At 30.0% G+C, this 17,710-nt stretch overlaps 3 protein-coding genes across 4 annotated transcripts; 1 reads left to right on the forward strand and 2 right to left on the reverse strand.

Annotated features, from left to right (window-relative positions):
* Window positions 1-144: 144 nt before the first annotated feature.
* On the reverse strand, window positions 145-2,256 carry LOC112728944 (uncharacterized). The gene is made up of 6 exons (XM_025779302.3): window positions 1,572-2,256; window positions 1,361-1,458; window positions 1,095-1,166; window positions 849-973; window positions 639-711; window positions 145-484 (listed from the first exon to the last, which is right to left on the reverse strand). The coding sequence occupies exons 1-6, from the start codon at window positions 1,876-1,878 to the stop codon at window positions 380-382; spliced, it is 780 nt and encodes a 259-aa protein (XP_025635087.1). The 5' UTR covers window positions 1,879-2,256; the 3' UTR covers window positions 145-379.
* Window positions 2,257-2,317: 61 nt separating this feature from the next.
* On the reverse strand, window positions 2,318-7,133 carry LOC112728942 (protein PTST homolog 3, chloroplastic-like). 2 transcript variants are annotated; one of them, XM_025779301.3, is made up of 13 exons: window positions 6,638-7,133; window positions 6,411-6,539; window positions 5,930-6,075; window positions 5,133-5,714; window positions 4,792-4,957; window positions 4,629-4,689; window positions 4,487-4,537; window positions 4,276-4,329; window positions 3,705-3,824; window positions 3,305-3,429; window positions 3,015-3,066; window positions 2,742-2,883; window positions 2,318-2,645 (listed from the first exon to the last, which is right to left on the reverse strand). In XM_025779301.3, the coding sequence occupies exons 1-12, from the start codon at window positions 6,823-6,825 to the stop codon at window positions 2,785-2,787; spliced, it is 1,773 nt and encodes a 590-aa protein (XP_025635086.1). In that variant the 5' UTR covers window positions 6,826-7,133; the 3' UTR covers window positions 2,318-2,645; window positions 2,742-2,784. The 2 variants fall into 2 exon arrangements, with proteins under 2 accessions (XP_025635086.1, XP_025635085.1); XM_025779300.3 differs by having other exon boundaries at window positions 5,133-5,846; window positions 6,638-7,101.
* Window positions 7,134-10,938: 3,805 nt separating this feature from the next.
* Window positions 10,939-13,872, forward strand: LOC112728945 (uncharacterized). The gene is made up of 3 exons (XM_025779303.3): window positions 10,939-11,197; window positions 11,784-11,913; window positions 13,062-13,872. The coding sequence occupies exons 1-3, from the start codon at window positions 11,062-11,064 to the stop codon at window positions 13,774-13,776; spliced, it is 981 nt and encodes a 326-aa protein (XP_025635088.1). The 5' UTR covers window positions 10,939-11,061; the 3' UTR covers window positions 13,777-13,872.
* The last annotated feature ends 3,838 nt before the right edge of the window (window positions 13,873-17,710 follow it).

The following is a 17,710-nucleotide window of genomic DNA, read 5'->3' on the forward strand; positions in this document are numbered from 1 at the left end:
TTCAACTTCTATTGAAATAATGTCAATATTTGCACATTAGATCTATCATTTATAACAATAAACAGAAGTTGTTAAGGTTTTCAATTTCTTTTTCTTTCTTCTCTAATAACTGAATAAGAGCTCAACATTTGAAACAAGTACAACTTGGAAGAAATAGTGCAGATATTACAACACCCTATATTAAGTAATGAGGGGCAAAAATTATGTGTGCCGTTTTATTTTCCACAAACATATAATAGAAGAGCACATAAAATCCTGATAGTCATTCTTCTCAATTGTAATTGAGAAAACCTTAGCCCCCCCAAAAAATAATAATACAAAAAGAATGTACACCAAAAGGAAAACTTCAAATAACAATACATGTTGGAAGAAGTTGTAATCAATAACTGAGGCCTAATTGAAGTCCAAGGGCAGCATGAATAAGAAAAAGAGTCATGATGCCACTTCCCAAGATACCATGAACATTCCTTAGTCCAGGATTTCCCTGCAATTACTCAAATGAATTAAACGTGTAAGTGCTGAAAAGTGTAAAAACAAGGGAAGCTGTTTCTAAAATCAATGAAAAATGGGAAAGCAACGCAAATCCCGGGGGAGAGAGGAAATCAATACAATTCAAGCTCAGAGGAAATAAGCATCACCTCAAAGAGTGAAGGCAATATGGTTTGTACTGTCAACAAAGTAAGGCCTATAGCACCTGTAACAGCATGAGGACTGCAAACAAAGGTAACAACATTAACAAGTGCAAAATCAGATTGTTGTTTTTTCCAAATGAAAAATGCATAAAGACATGGAATTTAACCAGCAATCTTCAACTTAAGGATTAAGATACAATAATGGTTGTTGACTACCTCTCAAAAATGGGTTTATCTGATGTGAGTAGAGATGTTACTCCCCCGGTAGCACCAAGAGCAAAGAAGAAAAACATACCAGCTAAAAGCTTTGGATGCAAGTCCTTGGCCTTAGCCTTTTCTTCCTGAAAACATTCAACATAAAAACTATAAACACAAAGCTAATTGCGGTTCATATACATCATAATAGTAAATTTAGATAGTGATATCCAATGAAAAATTGTAAAATTGGAGAGAACATCATACCACATCATCAGAATATTTAATGCGAAAACCAAGATAGGTACCATAGCCACCCATAGCAAAGAGCACAACTGCCTGCAAGTGACCAATATAGTTAAAACTATTGAAAAATGGTGTGCTTGGATAATTTTTTTTTTTCAAGAAATACATAAGAGGAGACAAACAAATGCATCCTGAAATTAAATGGTGGATATGTTAATTCATAACCAAATTCTATAATAACAAGATTTATTTTACAATGTGTATATATAGTGGGAAAGTTAGTGTACCATGTTGCCAGGGTGACCCCAATGCACAAGCCAATCTGGAAGGTTCCATGATTTGACAAGCTGAACAAATGGCCCAAATGTAGAACTCACAGCTCCAGCTATAAACATTAACACAATTTTTAAACTTATGAAAAAGAATTGAACTTTTTCCATATCCAAATTAAAAGTTGACAATTTTGAATTAAGAATGAGAGGGGATTGAAGTAAGTACCTCCGGGTAGAAGAGCAGCTGCAAACAGTAGTGGCAATGGAGAAAAGGAATGTAAGATAGTTTCACTCTTCTCTTCCAATTCTTCTTCTTCTTCTCCTTCTGCTTCAGCTCCATTATGGATTATGGAAAAGTCGTCTTTTGTCACAAAACACTTGTGGGGGCGAAGCAGAGGTCTTGTTGCAAAAAGGTGAGAAGAATGAGTAGTTGGAAGGTGAAGGTGTGGTAGTTGAGGAGAACAGTGGAATAAAGGAGGTGAAACCAACATAGGATGGAGACCAACAATAGAAGAAGCAGTAACCATGGCCATGTCTTCTAGAAACAAAGGGATGAGAACAGAACAAGGAGGAGATTCTTGTACTGTGCGTTGTTAAGTGAATTTGGTGACACTGGAAAAGCTCAAAGGGGAAAGATAGATAGAGAGACAAGAGTGGAAAGGTGTGGAAAGAGACACGCTTTTTTATGTAAACAACACCTTTCCACGTGGTTTCAACACGCTCCCCTCCTTTTGGGCTTTCATATCAACAACATGCCAGAAAAATATACCAATATTGAAGTGTTTTATACTGTTACTTGAATGGCAATTATTTAGCTAAATTCGTTCTTGTATGAAACGAAGTCTAGGTATCAAGAACAGAGATCATATGTTAAATTTACAGAGCTCGGCAAAATTAACTTTTTTAACCTCTTTTCGTGGGTGGTTTTAAAGACTTAAAAAAAAACAAAACATAACTGAAGGAAAAGTAGGATTAAAAAGAAAAGGAAGCTACATTTTCTTCTAATTGATTGATAGTCTGATACAATGACGATGGCGCATAAAATTGGAGCTAAGACTCTTCCAAACTAAACCTAGTTCCTAAGAAATTCATGCATAGTCCGCGATGATGTGATGTCTTAATCTTTCTAATAGACCTAAAGTGAATGTACAAACTGCGTTTAGCTAGTATGTATTAAGATACACGATCAAAATTCTCTGCTCATTCTTGCATGCTTGTCAGTTGTGTCCCCCTTTTGTCCATATTGCTGTCAGTGATTGTTCAGAAATTCACAGCAAACAGTGTCTTGATTTTATGTACCCTACAACAGTCCACTATAATGTGTTAGGGCACTACCAATTTCAGAAACAACTGCAGTATTAAAGTTCAGACACGTATATACATGTCTTGATCGTACCTTTTTGTATATACATGTAGCTTTTGTGACCAGCTAAAATGCTTCATATATCTACTCTTAGAATGTTGTTGCATATGTGACCTCTTGATACAGACTCCCGTTGAGGATCTAATCTCCAGTGGCCATCAACAACAAATTTTATCTGCAACAAAAAATAGGTTATGTAACGATAAATATGGTACTATCAAGAAATGCTCCTCCTAGAAGTAATGCAACTAACCCTGATGTGAATAAAAAGACAGATGTCAAAACACTAGTAGATGATGCACTCACCTCATACACGCCAGGATAAAGCCACAGCGTTGTTGACCAAAAACGTATTTTCCTGCATATTATACAATGAGCAGCACATATAAATACATTTTAGAAACAGTTTAATGATGTTATAATATATTGTTATAGGATGAAGGTATGCAAATCAACAAACTATGCAATCAACAAGAAAATTATTATTGGATGACAGAAAATAAATCGGTAATTGGGGTTAATAGTAACTAGTTGAACATTCTAATTTAGAATTGAGCATTAGCACAAGACATATGTATCACTGAAATCTTTAGAACCTTGATCCACCATAGTCTGAGGCACTAGCCAACGGGTCAGGATCCAGTTTGATTCGGTGATGCCAACCATTGAAGCTACCAGCAACCTCCACAACCTCAGCATCGCAACAGAACTCGAGCTGAACCTGGAAATATAATGGAAAACAGTGCCAAAAGGTACATAAATTTTAATTACACCAATACTGGGGATCCAGTGGTCTTATGTTGTGCTCCTTAAGACTTTGTTTACAACCATGAGTTTAGGGAACAATTTATAATTTCCCAGTTAATACTCTCCAATTTTCTAATATTATTCATGGTGAACACTGTTAACATGTACAAGCTAAATAGTACACCAAGAGGAGACGAGATGCTCCAAATATTTGTATATTAAAAATCATGAACCGCGCAGATGCAATACCTCTTTGAGACCCGTAAGACTTTCTTCAGCATCGTGTAACTCTGCATCTTTTTCAGATATAACTTTTTTGGCTTTGTCAATTTCTGCCTCTGCCTTGGTTTGTAGGACAGACAAAGCAAGCTGAAAGCAAAAGTAACATGCTGCTGAGTGAGTAATGGATACAGTAACACCTAAAAATTGAAGAGAGTGGTGCAGAAATCTAGAAATCACTTGTATTATCAATATTTCCCTTCCACTTAAAAAGTAGATCTGGGAAACATGATTTGTTTTACATCCATATGATAATAAGTTCCACACATAGTTCAGCTGCTTAGCAAGCTAAGATCTTGTTAGTACTTCAACAAAAACAAGAAGTAGAATCTAGAATGTTGTCAGATTTGAGATACACAACTTGGCCTGATGTAAACTTAATTTCAAACCCATTAAGAAACAACTTTTTTTTGCTAGAAGAAAATAATAATAATACTTCAAATGTGATAGTAACAGAAGCCCAGCCAAAGAACAAGCTTGATCCAAACTTAAAAGAGGAAAACATATCTTTTAGCATGGTTCTCGGAAATAGCTCATCTACCTTTTCCTTCACGATCTGTTCCTTCAGCCGAAACAGCTCCAACTCCTTCTGATACTATGCAATGGAAAATGAAAAGAAAAAATAACATGGTAAGTTATAGCTACAACTATTCTTAAGCATATTTTTTTTTGGGGGGGGGGGGAGGGGGAGGGGGATAGAACTCCCAAGACATATACAAATGTAAACTATAAAACAAGTTTACAATTACTACCAGCATGAACTTGAGATAGTTTATCTCGCTTTGATTTGGCACGTTTGAAACCTGTGTGGCAAACATATGGAAGAAAACAAGTGAGACTACAAAAGGATGGCAATCAATAGAGAATTCATAAACACTGTAGGAGCAAAAAGACCTCAGCATCCAAATCTTCATCAGAATTTGTAGTTAGATCCACATGCTGCATCTGCTCATCCCTATGTATAATTGCATGCAAGGGAACAAAAGGGCTTAAATAAAATGTAAAAGCCAGTTAACTTCCCACAATCCTAGTTGGCAATGAGCATCCATATACTAACCCAAAGAGCTGATTTGATGTTCCAGATGGAACAACATGCTGGGATGTCAATGAGCTCCCATTATGTGCCATGGAATTATTGTCTTCAGGTGGAAGGATACCTAGGGGCATATCAACAGCAGCTTCTGCTCCAATATTCACTTTATTTTCCTGGGAATCATACCCATCTGAAATAGTAGAGATGTGATATAAGAATCAAACAAGAAGACTCGCATTGTCCAAATTCAACAAAAGAATATTGTTCATAAAATTTGTACTGAAGATAGAAATGATTCTTCAACTTAATTGGTCCAATATAAACTAACACTGATGACCAAGATATAATCTCCATATTAGAATTACCTTCAACTGGATCTAAATCTCCATTCTGAATAAAATTTGCAACCTTTTCCTCCAAAGACAAGTTGGCCAAAGAGTCTACATTTATGTAACTGCTCCCAGCAGAATGAGCTGAATCACCTTGGTTCTCAACAGATAGGTTTTCCATAGTGGAAACTTCAAAGAATGAGCGAACATCTTCAGCAGTATTGTTATTGCTGTCATCTAAAGCTTCTAATTCACACGTGTACTCTTCAGCGTCAACAGTCTCGGAATCATTAAATGAACTACTGTAATGGTTTTCCATGGAAAGAACTGGGGAGGGTAAGTTTGTGTCTCCAACTGTTTTTCCCACTAAACTCTGCTCACTCTCCGAATTTTCAGAATACTCTGACCCAAATGGTTGTTCACCAGAAATTTCTAAAGGCATGATGGAACTTTGATTACTGAAGTTAGCAGAAAGGCCTTCCCTTGAACTACTGAAATCATTATCTGCAACAGCCACTTCAGTGTGGTAGAAATAACCCTCCTCTACAGGGTCGACCACTTCAATGTGATCTGTCAGCTCACTAATGCCATTATCCATCATTGGATTTGCAGAGGATCCTACAGGGGTGGAAGTACATTCATCTAAAGTTTTAGTCGAATCAATGTCCAAACTACCAGAATTATTCCGGAAATAAACTTCAGTTGATGGCGTTACATCATCAACCAAATTGTCCACATTCCCATTCTGACCTTTAAATTGTATTATATATCAAGTCATCAATTATGATTAAGGAAAGAGTCAATTCAATTCACAAAGAAGAAATGTAATTGACCTGTCAAAAGACCTCGGCAATCATCTGCAGAATCCGGTCTCTCATCGAAAGAGGTTTCAGAATCAAGATTGGCATTGAATGAACTCGTGAGAAGCTCCTCAATTTGTTTATGTCCCCTCCGTCTGACAATGTTTGCCAGGTCGTTCCTATAAACACAACGGCTCGAAAACTTATACAAAAGAAAACCAAAAACACTAAAGTCGATGCATCAAAAGCTAATGAACAATAGTAATCAAGTTAATCTGTAACCTTACTAGATCTCAACCAATTTGACTAGCAAGCCTAATTAAGTTTAACATATAATCTAAACTAAGAGTGCAGAAGCGCAACATAGCAACATGCAAGATGACATTTCTATAATAGTGACAGTTAAGCAACTGAGTACTGAAAATTTCAGCTGGTGAGTTCATTCTTGAGTTCCTGTTCTTGTTCTTTTTCAAGAAGTTAGAAAAAGAAAAGAGAAGAATATATATTCGGTAACCTTCCGTGGCTGAGGAGCTCCTTGGTCGATGGAACATGGTGGTGTGGAAGGCCAACGGAGGCGAGGAACTCTCGGATATCGTTGCAGATCTCGGCGTCGGTTTTGAGCCTCCGACTTCTCCTGCGAGTCCTGAAAGAAAGAAAGAAAGAAGAATTGAATCGATAAGAAAGCTAATCTTGTTGAGTTATTGTCACCGAAAGCATGAATAAAGAAAATTAGAAAGAAACCTTGTGGTTTTAGTGTTGTGGTTCGTAGTAGCAGAAACCGAAGAAGAAGAAGAAGCGTGAAGGTGAAAGTTTGCAGTTGAGGAATGATGAAGTAGGTGAAGGTTGTTAGGAGAAGAAGAAGAAGAAGAAGAAGAAGAAGAAGAAGAAGAAGAAGGAATTAAGGAAGGGAAGAAGGGAAGTGTGGCCATTACTAATTCTGAGTTCTGAGTTCTGAGCTCAGTGAACAAGAAACGGACACACAACGGATGAAGAAGATGATGATGAATCACGCTTCACACACACACACTACTTTTTTCTATTTATTTACATTACTGCCACTGTGCCTGTTCTTATCAATCATCATCATTCTTTTGTCCAGCCTTCACACACTTCGTTACTCTTGCAGCTCAACACATACAGCAGATGCCAATATTTTTGTTTTATTTTTGGGTCCAACAAAATGTTATTTTGGTCTATTAGTCTATTATGACTAATTTTCTACGGCTACATTTAACTTGATATATCAATATTCAAGCGTATTATATATATACATAACATCAATAGTCAAATTAGTTATAAAATATATATTAAAAATAAATTAAATAATATACCTTTTTATTCACAAATATATGATAATTAAATTTTATTTATATATAATATTTTTATTAATTTTTTATAAAATAAATTAACGACAAAACAAAATTAAGAAAAAGACTTCTGAAGTTTTTATTAAATTTTTTTTTTGGACGTGACACTTTTTTTGTTTGTATTGTATCCATGAAGACTATACCTGTTGGGCTTGTTAGGCTCAACACTTGCGTTTGGGCCTAACCCAAATAAATAGGTTTAGGCTAGGTTCATTTCTACACTATGGCCCAACTTTAATATGCGTTACTTATAATCCAGCACAAAAGAAATCTTCATGGCCCAAGAAGTTAATAAAATTCCCAAGACTATGGCCCAACTTTAATATGCATTACTTATAATCCAGCACAAAAGAAATCTTCATGGCCCAAGAAGTTAATAAAATTCCCAAAAGCATATATTTGATAGAGAAATAAAAATGTGTTTAGGAAGGTTATTCTCAAACTCAAAGTTTTTTGGAGGCTATCCAATCCACTTGACAAAAAAAAAAAAAAACTCAGAGCTTTTTACATGAAATGATATGTTAAAATATAAAACTAACTAACTAATGCTTTAGACTCTCTAGTAGTGACATATACTAAAATATAAGCTCATTCATTATTCATATAATTTATCTATCTAATAATTGCTTAAAGTGTTGGAAGAGATGAATAAAATTATAAAACTAATAACACGCTTAGAATTATATATGCTTAAATTCAGAATCTTGTTTGCAACACGCCCCCACCTTAAGGCAATAATAATATGCACCATCAAAAATAACTTTTGATTCGTGGTTCCTCTTTTTATTTTTTATTTTTTCAAATTATTATGAATGAAGAATCCAATATAACACATTAACACAATGGAGAAAAACACCTAGAGATTGTTGTGATGATAAGATACTACTTTTCTGATCCAAGACTCGTGAACCTACTTTTTTTGTGTGGGTCAATTAGTGCTTTATTCTATGCATTTCCATTCAGAATAATTTATTGTATGCATTTTCCTTCATCTAAAACGAGCAATTTCAGTGGTTCTTCCCCTTAGTTGAGTATATGTAAAGTAGCAATAATGTTTTGTTGATTTGAGAGTTTGTTTTTTCCAAAATAAAATAGAGCTTTAGTATTCTTGTAAATGTATTTAAAAAAACCAGTGAATTTATCGATGAAACTTGATCAAATTATTAGGTTAAAAATAATGAAATTTCCTGTAATTCTATATATATATATATATATATATATATATATATATATATTGAAAAACTATTTTTTATTCAAAGTAAATTAGTTTTTACTTTTTAATCACAATGGTTTAAAACCGCTGCTATATAATTTGACGCAAAATATTTGAACAGCAGCCGTTATATCAGTATAGTTTCTGTAAATTATTGCAAAAATTAATACTCCCGTACTAAAAAATGCCTATTGAAAAATAGTTAAAGTTCGATTTTGTTGCGATTATAAACTGCTGCAAATCACAAAAAAAAAACCACCATTATAATTTAATTTTGAGTGATATTCTAAATTCATCTCTAATCAATAATTTTGTTTTAGAAAAATTATTCACTAACAAAAAAATTGTTAAATTGGTCACTTATCTTTTAGATAAACTAAATCTTAATATTATTTAAAGTGTGTCAAATTTGTGTTTAATTTTTCTGTAAAAAGTTAATTAATATGGTTGAGGATTATTAAATTTTTAAATTAAAAAAATGCACTAATTTATCATTTTATTTGGAGTATTATTCATAAATTTTTCCTTCTAAGTTGAACTTTTAAAACAATTTGCAAGTATCACATGTTCTTGATTGGAAAATATTGTTGAAAATGAATCGTACACATATTGAAGTATAAAAATATTATTTATACACTAAAATCAGCTATTAAAATTAGTTATATATAATATATTTGTGTATAAATATATGTATTATTTAATTCATTTTTAATATATTTTTTATATTTTAATATATATTTTATATTAATAATTGATTTTAGTCCATAAATAACATAGTAACTAAGGTATATAACCTAGTCAAAATGAAGTTGATGTTTTAGTCGAAAATTGAAAAATCATAAAAAGACTCCAACTTAAGATTTTCAACTTGAGGCATTAATAACACCACGTCGGTTATATAAACTTTGACTTACGATTTGGGAGAATTTCAAATAAGATGATAGATGACTAATCATTCATATATGTAGAGGTTAATATTTGAAAGGTCGGTGTTCCTAAAATGAAAACCTAAGATTTAACAATAGTATCAAAATATTATATATCACAATGATTGAAAAATAATGCCTAAAATAAACATCTTATAATATAATTAATTGGTCTCGACTTTATAATAGTGGGGAATGCTCTTATAAAGTTGTATAAAATATTTTTTTTAAAGATGTTTATGTGTTGTTATATTATTGGACATTTTAATGAATTAATTTCTTTAAATTTTTTAATTAATTAGAATAAAACTAATTTTTTATAACAATAATCAATATTTTAAAAATTAAACAGATTGACCGATCTAATCGATTCAACTAAAAACTGACGTAAAAAATAGTTCGATCTACTCTCTAAAATCCACTCCCAACACCCACCCCATCCCCAATTCGTGAATCACTATCACTATCTCTTTGAATTTTGAATTCAAAGTCAAACTCACTCAACCAAAATTTTAAGTTCTTTCTGCAATAATTCTGGTGCAGTACTGTCGCTGTTCGTGTTGTTGGTGCTTCTGTTTTTTCTTGTTTTGATTTATTAAAAAATAGCTTATTAACCAGTTTAATAAAAATGTCCAATCATATATGACACGTGTATACGTCTTAAAAAAAAAAGACATTTTTTATGTCTTTATGTAATAAACCTCCATAATAATATTACAAGAGTAAGATATCATAAAGTAGTAATTAACTACATCAAAATAGAGATGACATTAAATTGTGATAGTAAATTGAATACTATAAGATGAATAATATAGTATAATGTTGAAAAATGAAAATACATTTTGCCTTATTTAATGGCAATTTGTCAATACGTTGAAAATGTGTAGCATTATTAATTACTGTACCATCATTTCCAACGAGTTCTATATTCTATGAAAGTTAAAACTTGGAAGCAGACTTTGGATACTTTTAGGTGCAATAGAAGGTTAGACTTCCCTTCCAAAAGGGCCCCTATATTTATTTATATATATATATCTTGATAACATGTGTCTATTTTATTAAAATTTATGGAAAAAATAATTTTTTATATTTTTAATGTATTGAATATACTAAAAAAATTAAAAGATTTAATTTATATTATTACGCTGTTAAATTATGTTTTTAGAATATAAAATAATTGAAAACCTTAACTTGACTTCTTAATTATCTTTTTTTTTAATTTTTAAATAAAGAGAATTCTTTATTTTTACATCTTTTTATTTTTTAGAAAAATTACATATGTATTTAGATTTTCTACTGAACTCTTAATCATTACTCTTATATAAAATAGTGATATCAATTATTCACATTGACTTATGCTGTACATGTATTTTCTATGAATAACTATTTTAACTTTTTTTCCTTGTTGGTGAACCACCTTTCAAAGTTTTGTCCGATTATATATCTTACTAATTAAAATAATATTATATATTAAAGACCTAATTAATACACCTATCCAATAAATATATATAGCTCTACTACTCATTAATCCATTATTTCTTGATGACAAGATAGCCTTTGTACTTTTCTCAAGGTTTTCATAAAAAACATATGTGTTTAAGAGAATTTGATGAGAGTCTCAAAATTAAATTAAAGCACAAATAATCTAGAAGAGAAGAGATGGGAAGAGCTCCATGTTGTGACAAGGCAAATGTAAAGAAAGGTCCATGGAGTCCTGAAGAAGATGCAAAGCTCAAGGAATACATTGACAAACATGGAACTGGAGGAAACTGGATTGCTCTCCCACAAAAAGCTGGTAATTAAGATCTCAAGTTAATTAACTCATAAATATTTATAAGTTACTAGTTTAATTTAGATCTCATATATTGAGTTTTTGAATTATTGAGATTTAGTATTTAAATTTACTTAAAATTATATGAGTTTCGGTTAGCTTAATTAGTTTTTCTTTTACTAATTATACTTATTTTAAAAGCTTAATTAACTTAATATTTTTAATATGTTTTTTTACAAACTCTTCTTTAGTGGACTTGAAGTGTGATTGTATATTTTTATCTGTTTTATGTTGAATTTCTTTCTTTTTTTAGATATTAAAAATCAAATTCTAAAGTTTTTTGTTATAAAAAATTTAATAACATATCTTAAAATTATTTATTCAAAAAATTGAGCTAACAAAAAATATGCATAAATTATTATATCTCTATCTTTTACTAATAAGTAGTGTGTGAACAAATAAGTCATAATAGTAATATTAATCTCTTTAATTTACAAGGTTAGTTCTTAATTAGTTTTATATTTTACTTGTATATTATTCTTTTTTCTTGTGTTTTTAATTAGATATATATATGTGAATATATAATCAATTTAATTATGTGTTGTTGTAGGTTTGAAAAGATGTGGGAAAAGTTGTAGACTTAGATGGCTTAATTATCTTAGACCCAATATTAAGCATGGAGAGTTTTCTGAAGATGAAGATAGAATGATTTGCTATCTCTTTGCCAGTATTGGAAGCAGGTATATATATTATTATTATTCTCCATTATTCCACTTAATGTTTCCACTTCCATCTATATATATATATATATATATATATACCTTAGATTTTAGACATACACTTCCACATAAATAATCATGCATCATATAGTTTTCAATTCAAGAAAGGACACAGGGAGGCAATTTTCTAGAAATTAAAAGTAACAACAAAAGCTAATAGTCAATAATAATTATAATAATAAAATTGCACATATAAACATTTTAAAAATTATTTCTTCAAAATCTAAAGATTATACAATTACACATGTACAATTCTTTTTAAAATAATGGTTTTGGCTACCTTTCTTTTTAAATAGGATCAAATAAAAAAAGATTTTAGAAAGTGAAATTGGTTTGTATTGTAATTCTACTTGTACAATATATAACTTAGCAATTAAGATTCACTGCCCTTAAGTATTTAATCCAAGTTGATCTTAATTAATATATGTTATATAAACAAATTTATTAGACAAGATAGTTTTGTGATATTAGAGTTTAGATGTATTACAAGTCTCATATTTTTTAAGAATAATATTTTTTATATAATTTATAAGTATGAAATATTTTTTATCTCATAATAAGTTAATTTTTAGGTTGAGTTAGACTCACTCAATCTCATCATTTTTAAGAATTTGGTTATAATTAACTTTTTTATAAAATTTTATATCTTATTCATCACGCTTTAAGCATAATACTTGACTTATCGAAAAAAATAAAAAAATATTAATTTTTAAACTCTTCTTTTTAAAAAATAAAATTTTTTATTCAAATCAAAATCACAAATTGTTAATTTTATAAGAAACAAAAAGGACTTTTAAAACACATATATACATACTTTTTAATTCGTTGTTAGTTAAATTTAGATCTAATAATATAAAAATGAATCGTACGAAAATATGTTTATGTGAAGATGATAATAACTAATATATAAATATATATTTATACTAAATAGATCAGTCAAATATGCTAAATTATCTAACTATTTTAATTATTAACTTTGAATAGAAACATTTTTAGTGAGTAATGACCTATTATAAGTTCTGTATTTTGGTAAGTTATATGTTTCTTATCTTGAAACTAATTGCATTGACACAAAAACAAATGCTAACACAAATACATTGCAAGTGCAGATGGTCAATAATAGCATCTCAGTTGCCAGGAAGGACAGACAATGACATCAAGAACTATTGGAATACCAAGCTTAAGAAAAAGATGATGCCAATTATGATGGACCCTTTAACAATGAACAATAATAATAATAAGCCTCATCCCCAAATTACCCTTTTGTCCATCCTCCAAAATTCATCATCAACACAACATTCTCCTTCTCCTCCATCTCCATCTCCTCCACCATTCATATCAAACACAACCGCCACTAATAATAATAATGACACTTATTATTACTACCACCCTCATGAGTCCATTATTTCTTACTCATCATCAAGTGATCCTATCATCAATGCCAATAGTAGTTCTTCTACTTCTTCTGATTCTATCATCTTCCAATCTCAACAACAAGAATCTTATATGGATAATAACACCATTGATAATCAGAATTATCATCAAGAACCAGCTGAACAACTTGGATATTGTGGTGATGATTATTACTATGATTATGGTACCTTTGTGGACCATATAGTTGCAAATAATAATCATAATAATTACCACTATAGTGGGGTAGAAGATGCACAAAAGTTTATGCATTTTAATGGTGGCAGGGGTAATGTGGGGACAGAGAAACAAAGTAGTACCTTGTTGGAAGAAAATCCATTGGATAATTATGGAATAGATGAGACTAAAGAGCTTGTATTAAGCAACAATAACTTTTTGTTTGATCACAACTAGACACAGGAAAGGATCATGCATGTATTATTGATAATGTTGGAGAAACTATATTATTGCATATATTATATTATATTATATATATTCATTACTACTAAATTGAGTCTTACTATAATAGATGTTGAAAGTGTAAGTGACTAAGTGAAATGTACATGACATGAAGAACCATGAAAAAAATGCATAAACTAAAGTACATCGAATTACATTAATACTTATGTTAATTTGAGTGTCAAAATCATTATATATTCATCATGTAACTAAGGTAATCAAACCCACAATTTAATCCACAAAGATGTTTCCAAATGAAGTTATCAGAAAGTAAAGTTAGAAGCTCCATAAAATTGAGCGAAAATGTCTAATTCTATTTTTGTATATTTTTACGAAGGATAAAGTAATTTTTATTCAAAAAAGAGGGACACTTTAGATTTTAATTTTTTTATTTTAGAACAATATAATTTTTCTGTTAAAAAATTTATTAAATAATAACAAAAATTAATTTTGTGGGAAGTTTTATTTGTAATTTGCGAGGGGTTTTAAACTTTTAAAAACTATTAATAAGTTTATTTTTTTTAAAAAAAATTCACCGAGTAGTGGTTAAGTGGAAAACGACGTCGTTGGAAATGATGTCGCAAGAAAAAAAAATTAATTATAGTACAAATGCTTCTAAAGAAAAAGATAACATCGAAAAGGAACTAAAATATGAGAACATTAATGTTGATGATGTTGGTATTGGTAATGATAACGGTCAATGAGATAACAATAATGATAAAGTATGGTTACACAAAAAAATATAGTAGAAATAAAAATAATATTGATAAAGATAAAGAAGGTGGTGGTAGTAATGATTATGATTATATTGTTAAAAAATTTTTTGTGGGAGTTTAAATAAAACCTCCCACAAATATAATTATTGTTATTATTTAACTAATTTTTTAATAGGGGTCATATTGACTCAATACAAATGTTGAGAATCGAAGTGTCTTTTTTTTTTTTTTACAAAAATTACCTTGTCTTTTGTAAAGATGGACAGAAACCGGATTGAATCTTTATTCTAAAATTGATCTGAGTACTCCTTAATCCAAAATTTGCTAAATAGATAAGCTAAAATCTTGCAACATCACTCGACAGTTAAAATTTATTAAAACACTAATACATCGGTATACTTGAAAGCTTTCTTATATATATATAGGTAAACTCTACCATACCTCTCTAAAATAAATGGTAAATTACTCCTTGCGATATATACAGTAATTAATGATAAATTATCCTTTTATCAGAATTCCAAAATTTACGTTATCTTCCCTTTTTTTATGTTTCTCTTAAAATTTAATAACATTGTCATTTTCATCATCTCCACCAAATACATTCTTTTTGAATCTAAAAAAAAACTATTGCATTGATAGGAGCATATTAAACTATTATATTGTCATCAAAAATATTAAATTATTATTCAGATAACAATAATAAGATAAAATGGAATAAGTATTTTAATATTCACATTCGTCTCAAATATTAATTAATTTTTTATTATTCATGCCATTAATTACCTATAAGAATTTTATTTATGGTGCAAATTCATATATACCATACAAATCCATACCTTCTTGCTTCTCTCTGGACGTAATATCTTCTAATATGAAAAAAAATCTTAGAAAGAAGGGAGCTGAAAAATTGATAGTTGTGCTCATTGAAATTGGAGATTAAAAATATAAGAACAAGTTTAAAATTCTAACTTAATTGATTGGAAATGGTGATTCGATTTGAAAGGAATTAGAATTTTAAAATTGGAGAAGAAGTGTATTTGATGGGGATGATGAAAATGACACTGTTATCTAGTATCAAGAGAAACATAGCGTCAATTAAAAAGAAAAGAGAAGATAACGTGAATCTTGAAACTCTGATAGAAAGATAATTATCAATAATTACTGTATATATCACAAGGGGTAATTTATCCTTTATTTTAGAGAAGGTATGGTAGAATTCACTATATATATATATAAAGACATCGGATTAAGTATAATTTTAGTCTCTAAGATAAGGGCTGAAAATTTTTTTATTCTAAGCCTTTTTTATTTATGAAATCGTCCTTAAGATTTAACTTTTAATTTTAAAATCGTCCTTTTTACCAAGTTTTTTATTTTTATTCCAAAAATACTCCTAACTAAAAAAAGAAAGAAAACATTGAATAAGGGGAAAGAGGGAAGGGAATCACATTAGGGGAGGGTGGGAATTGGTTCAGGGAAGGGAAGGGGAAGGACCATCGTCGCTGCTCCACGCCGCCTTCGGTGCTCCTCTCCCTTCACGCTAATCCCATAGCAACCACGACCCTCTCTCCTCCTTCTCTGCTTGTTTAAATCAATATTGATTTAAAGTAAACCGTTTCTAAATCTCTTCATTTCTCATTACTAGCACAATCATAACTGATAAACAGTTAATAATGTACATGTTCTTGTGTGGAAGTGAACTCCGAGGTATAGTTCGTTCTGTTGATATTTTGAACTTGCTTTCCTTAAGAGTGAGAGGAAGGAACATCGTCTTCTTGTAAGAACGGCGGCGTTGGGCATTTGCAAAGAGATTCCAACGCTCAAATTAGTAAAAGTAAAAGATAAGGTGGAAACTCACCTGCAGTCGACTGCAGGTGAAGTTGTTTGTGGATGACTGACACGTGTTACTATATGGTTTAAAAAAAACCGATTTATTTTATACAGATGGTTTATTTAAAAAACCGGTTTGAATTGGACCAAACAGTTACTTTTATTCCCTTCTTCTTCGTTTCACACGTAAACATCGTTATCTTCCAATCCTTTTTCAGAACTAATATCGGTTTGAATATATCAAATAACTACTTTTAAAATAATTTCAATTCTTTCTGTGTGTTATTCCTAAATTCCTAACAGATGAATTTGGTACGTTCTTCTTCTCTATTCTTATTGACCAATTTTTCTTTAAATTTATCTGAAACTTTTATTTATTTAATTTTCGTCAAATATATGTATACACAAAAAAAGAAACAAAATTCACATTTTTTTTTATAGGAATTGCATAAATAATATCATCTGTCCTTTGTTGTGTGTCTCTATTTCTATCTTCTTGATTTGTTTTGTTTTCTATGACTTACATTTTCAGTTGCTTTCAAATTAAGCTGTAAAATTTTATGGTAATCAATCAATTAACTTTTATTTTACTAATAAACTATTTTCATGCAAATTATTGTTGATTTTTTAATGTTATTCTTTAAATAAATTATTTTTTAACAATAATAAGACGATAATTTACTTGTGTAGAAATTATGATTTCACTCTCATGCATATTTTTGTGTTTTTACTTACCAACTAGAATTTATTTTTAATGAAATTAGAATTTATTTTCAATAAAACAAAAGTATCTAATCAAAATATTAATTTGGTCTCCTTAAATAATTGAACATAATATTATTAATTTTGTCTACAACAAAAATTTTTAATAAAATTTTTCAAAATAAAATCGACCCAAAAATAGAGAAAAAAAAAAGAACAACTAATGAAAATATTTATTTTAGCATTGCCATAAAGAATAGGATAGCCATAGAAAAATCCAACCAAATAAAAAAGACTTAACTCATACAATTAAACTACCATCATATCATCACAATAAACTATAACACCACCAACTAAAGAAACATGCAACAATTATGAAAGAGATCATGCCAAAATTTCAACTATACTCATGCTATCAACCAATCCACATTATACCATAATTACATTTTTGTCTTCCATCACATGAAATTGCGATGAATTATCTTGACATTTATGATATCTTTCTTAGACTTGTAAGAAATCTATATTTTCGTTTTTCCTGTCTTCATATTAATCAACGATGTTAAACACGATTCCCACAAAATCATTGACACCAAATTTCAAAATTAATATTTTTCACGTATTCCATTTGCTAATACAAT

Source organism: Arachis hypogaea, chromosome 12 (assembly GCF_003086295.3).
Source record: "Arachis hypogaea cultivar Tifrunner chromosome 12, arahy.Tifrunner.gnm2.J5K5, whole genome shotgun sequence".
NCBI classification, from domain to species: domain Eukaryota; kingdom Viridiplantae; phylum Streptophyta; class Magnoliopsida; order Fabales; family Fabaceae; genus Arachis; species Arachis hypogaea.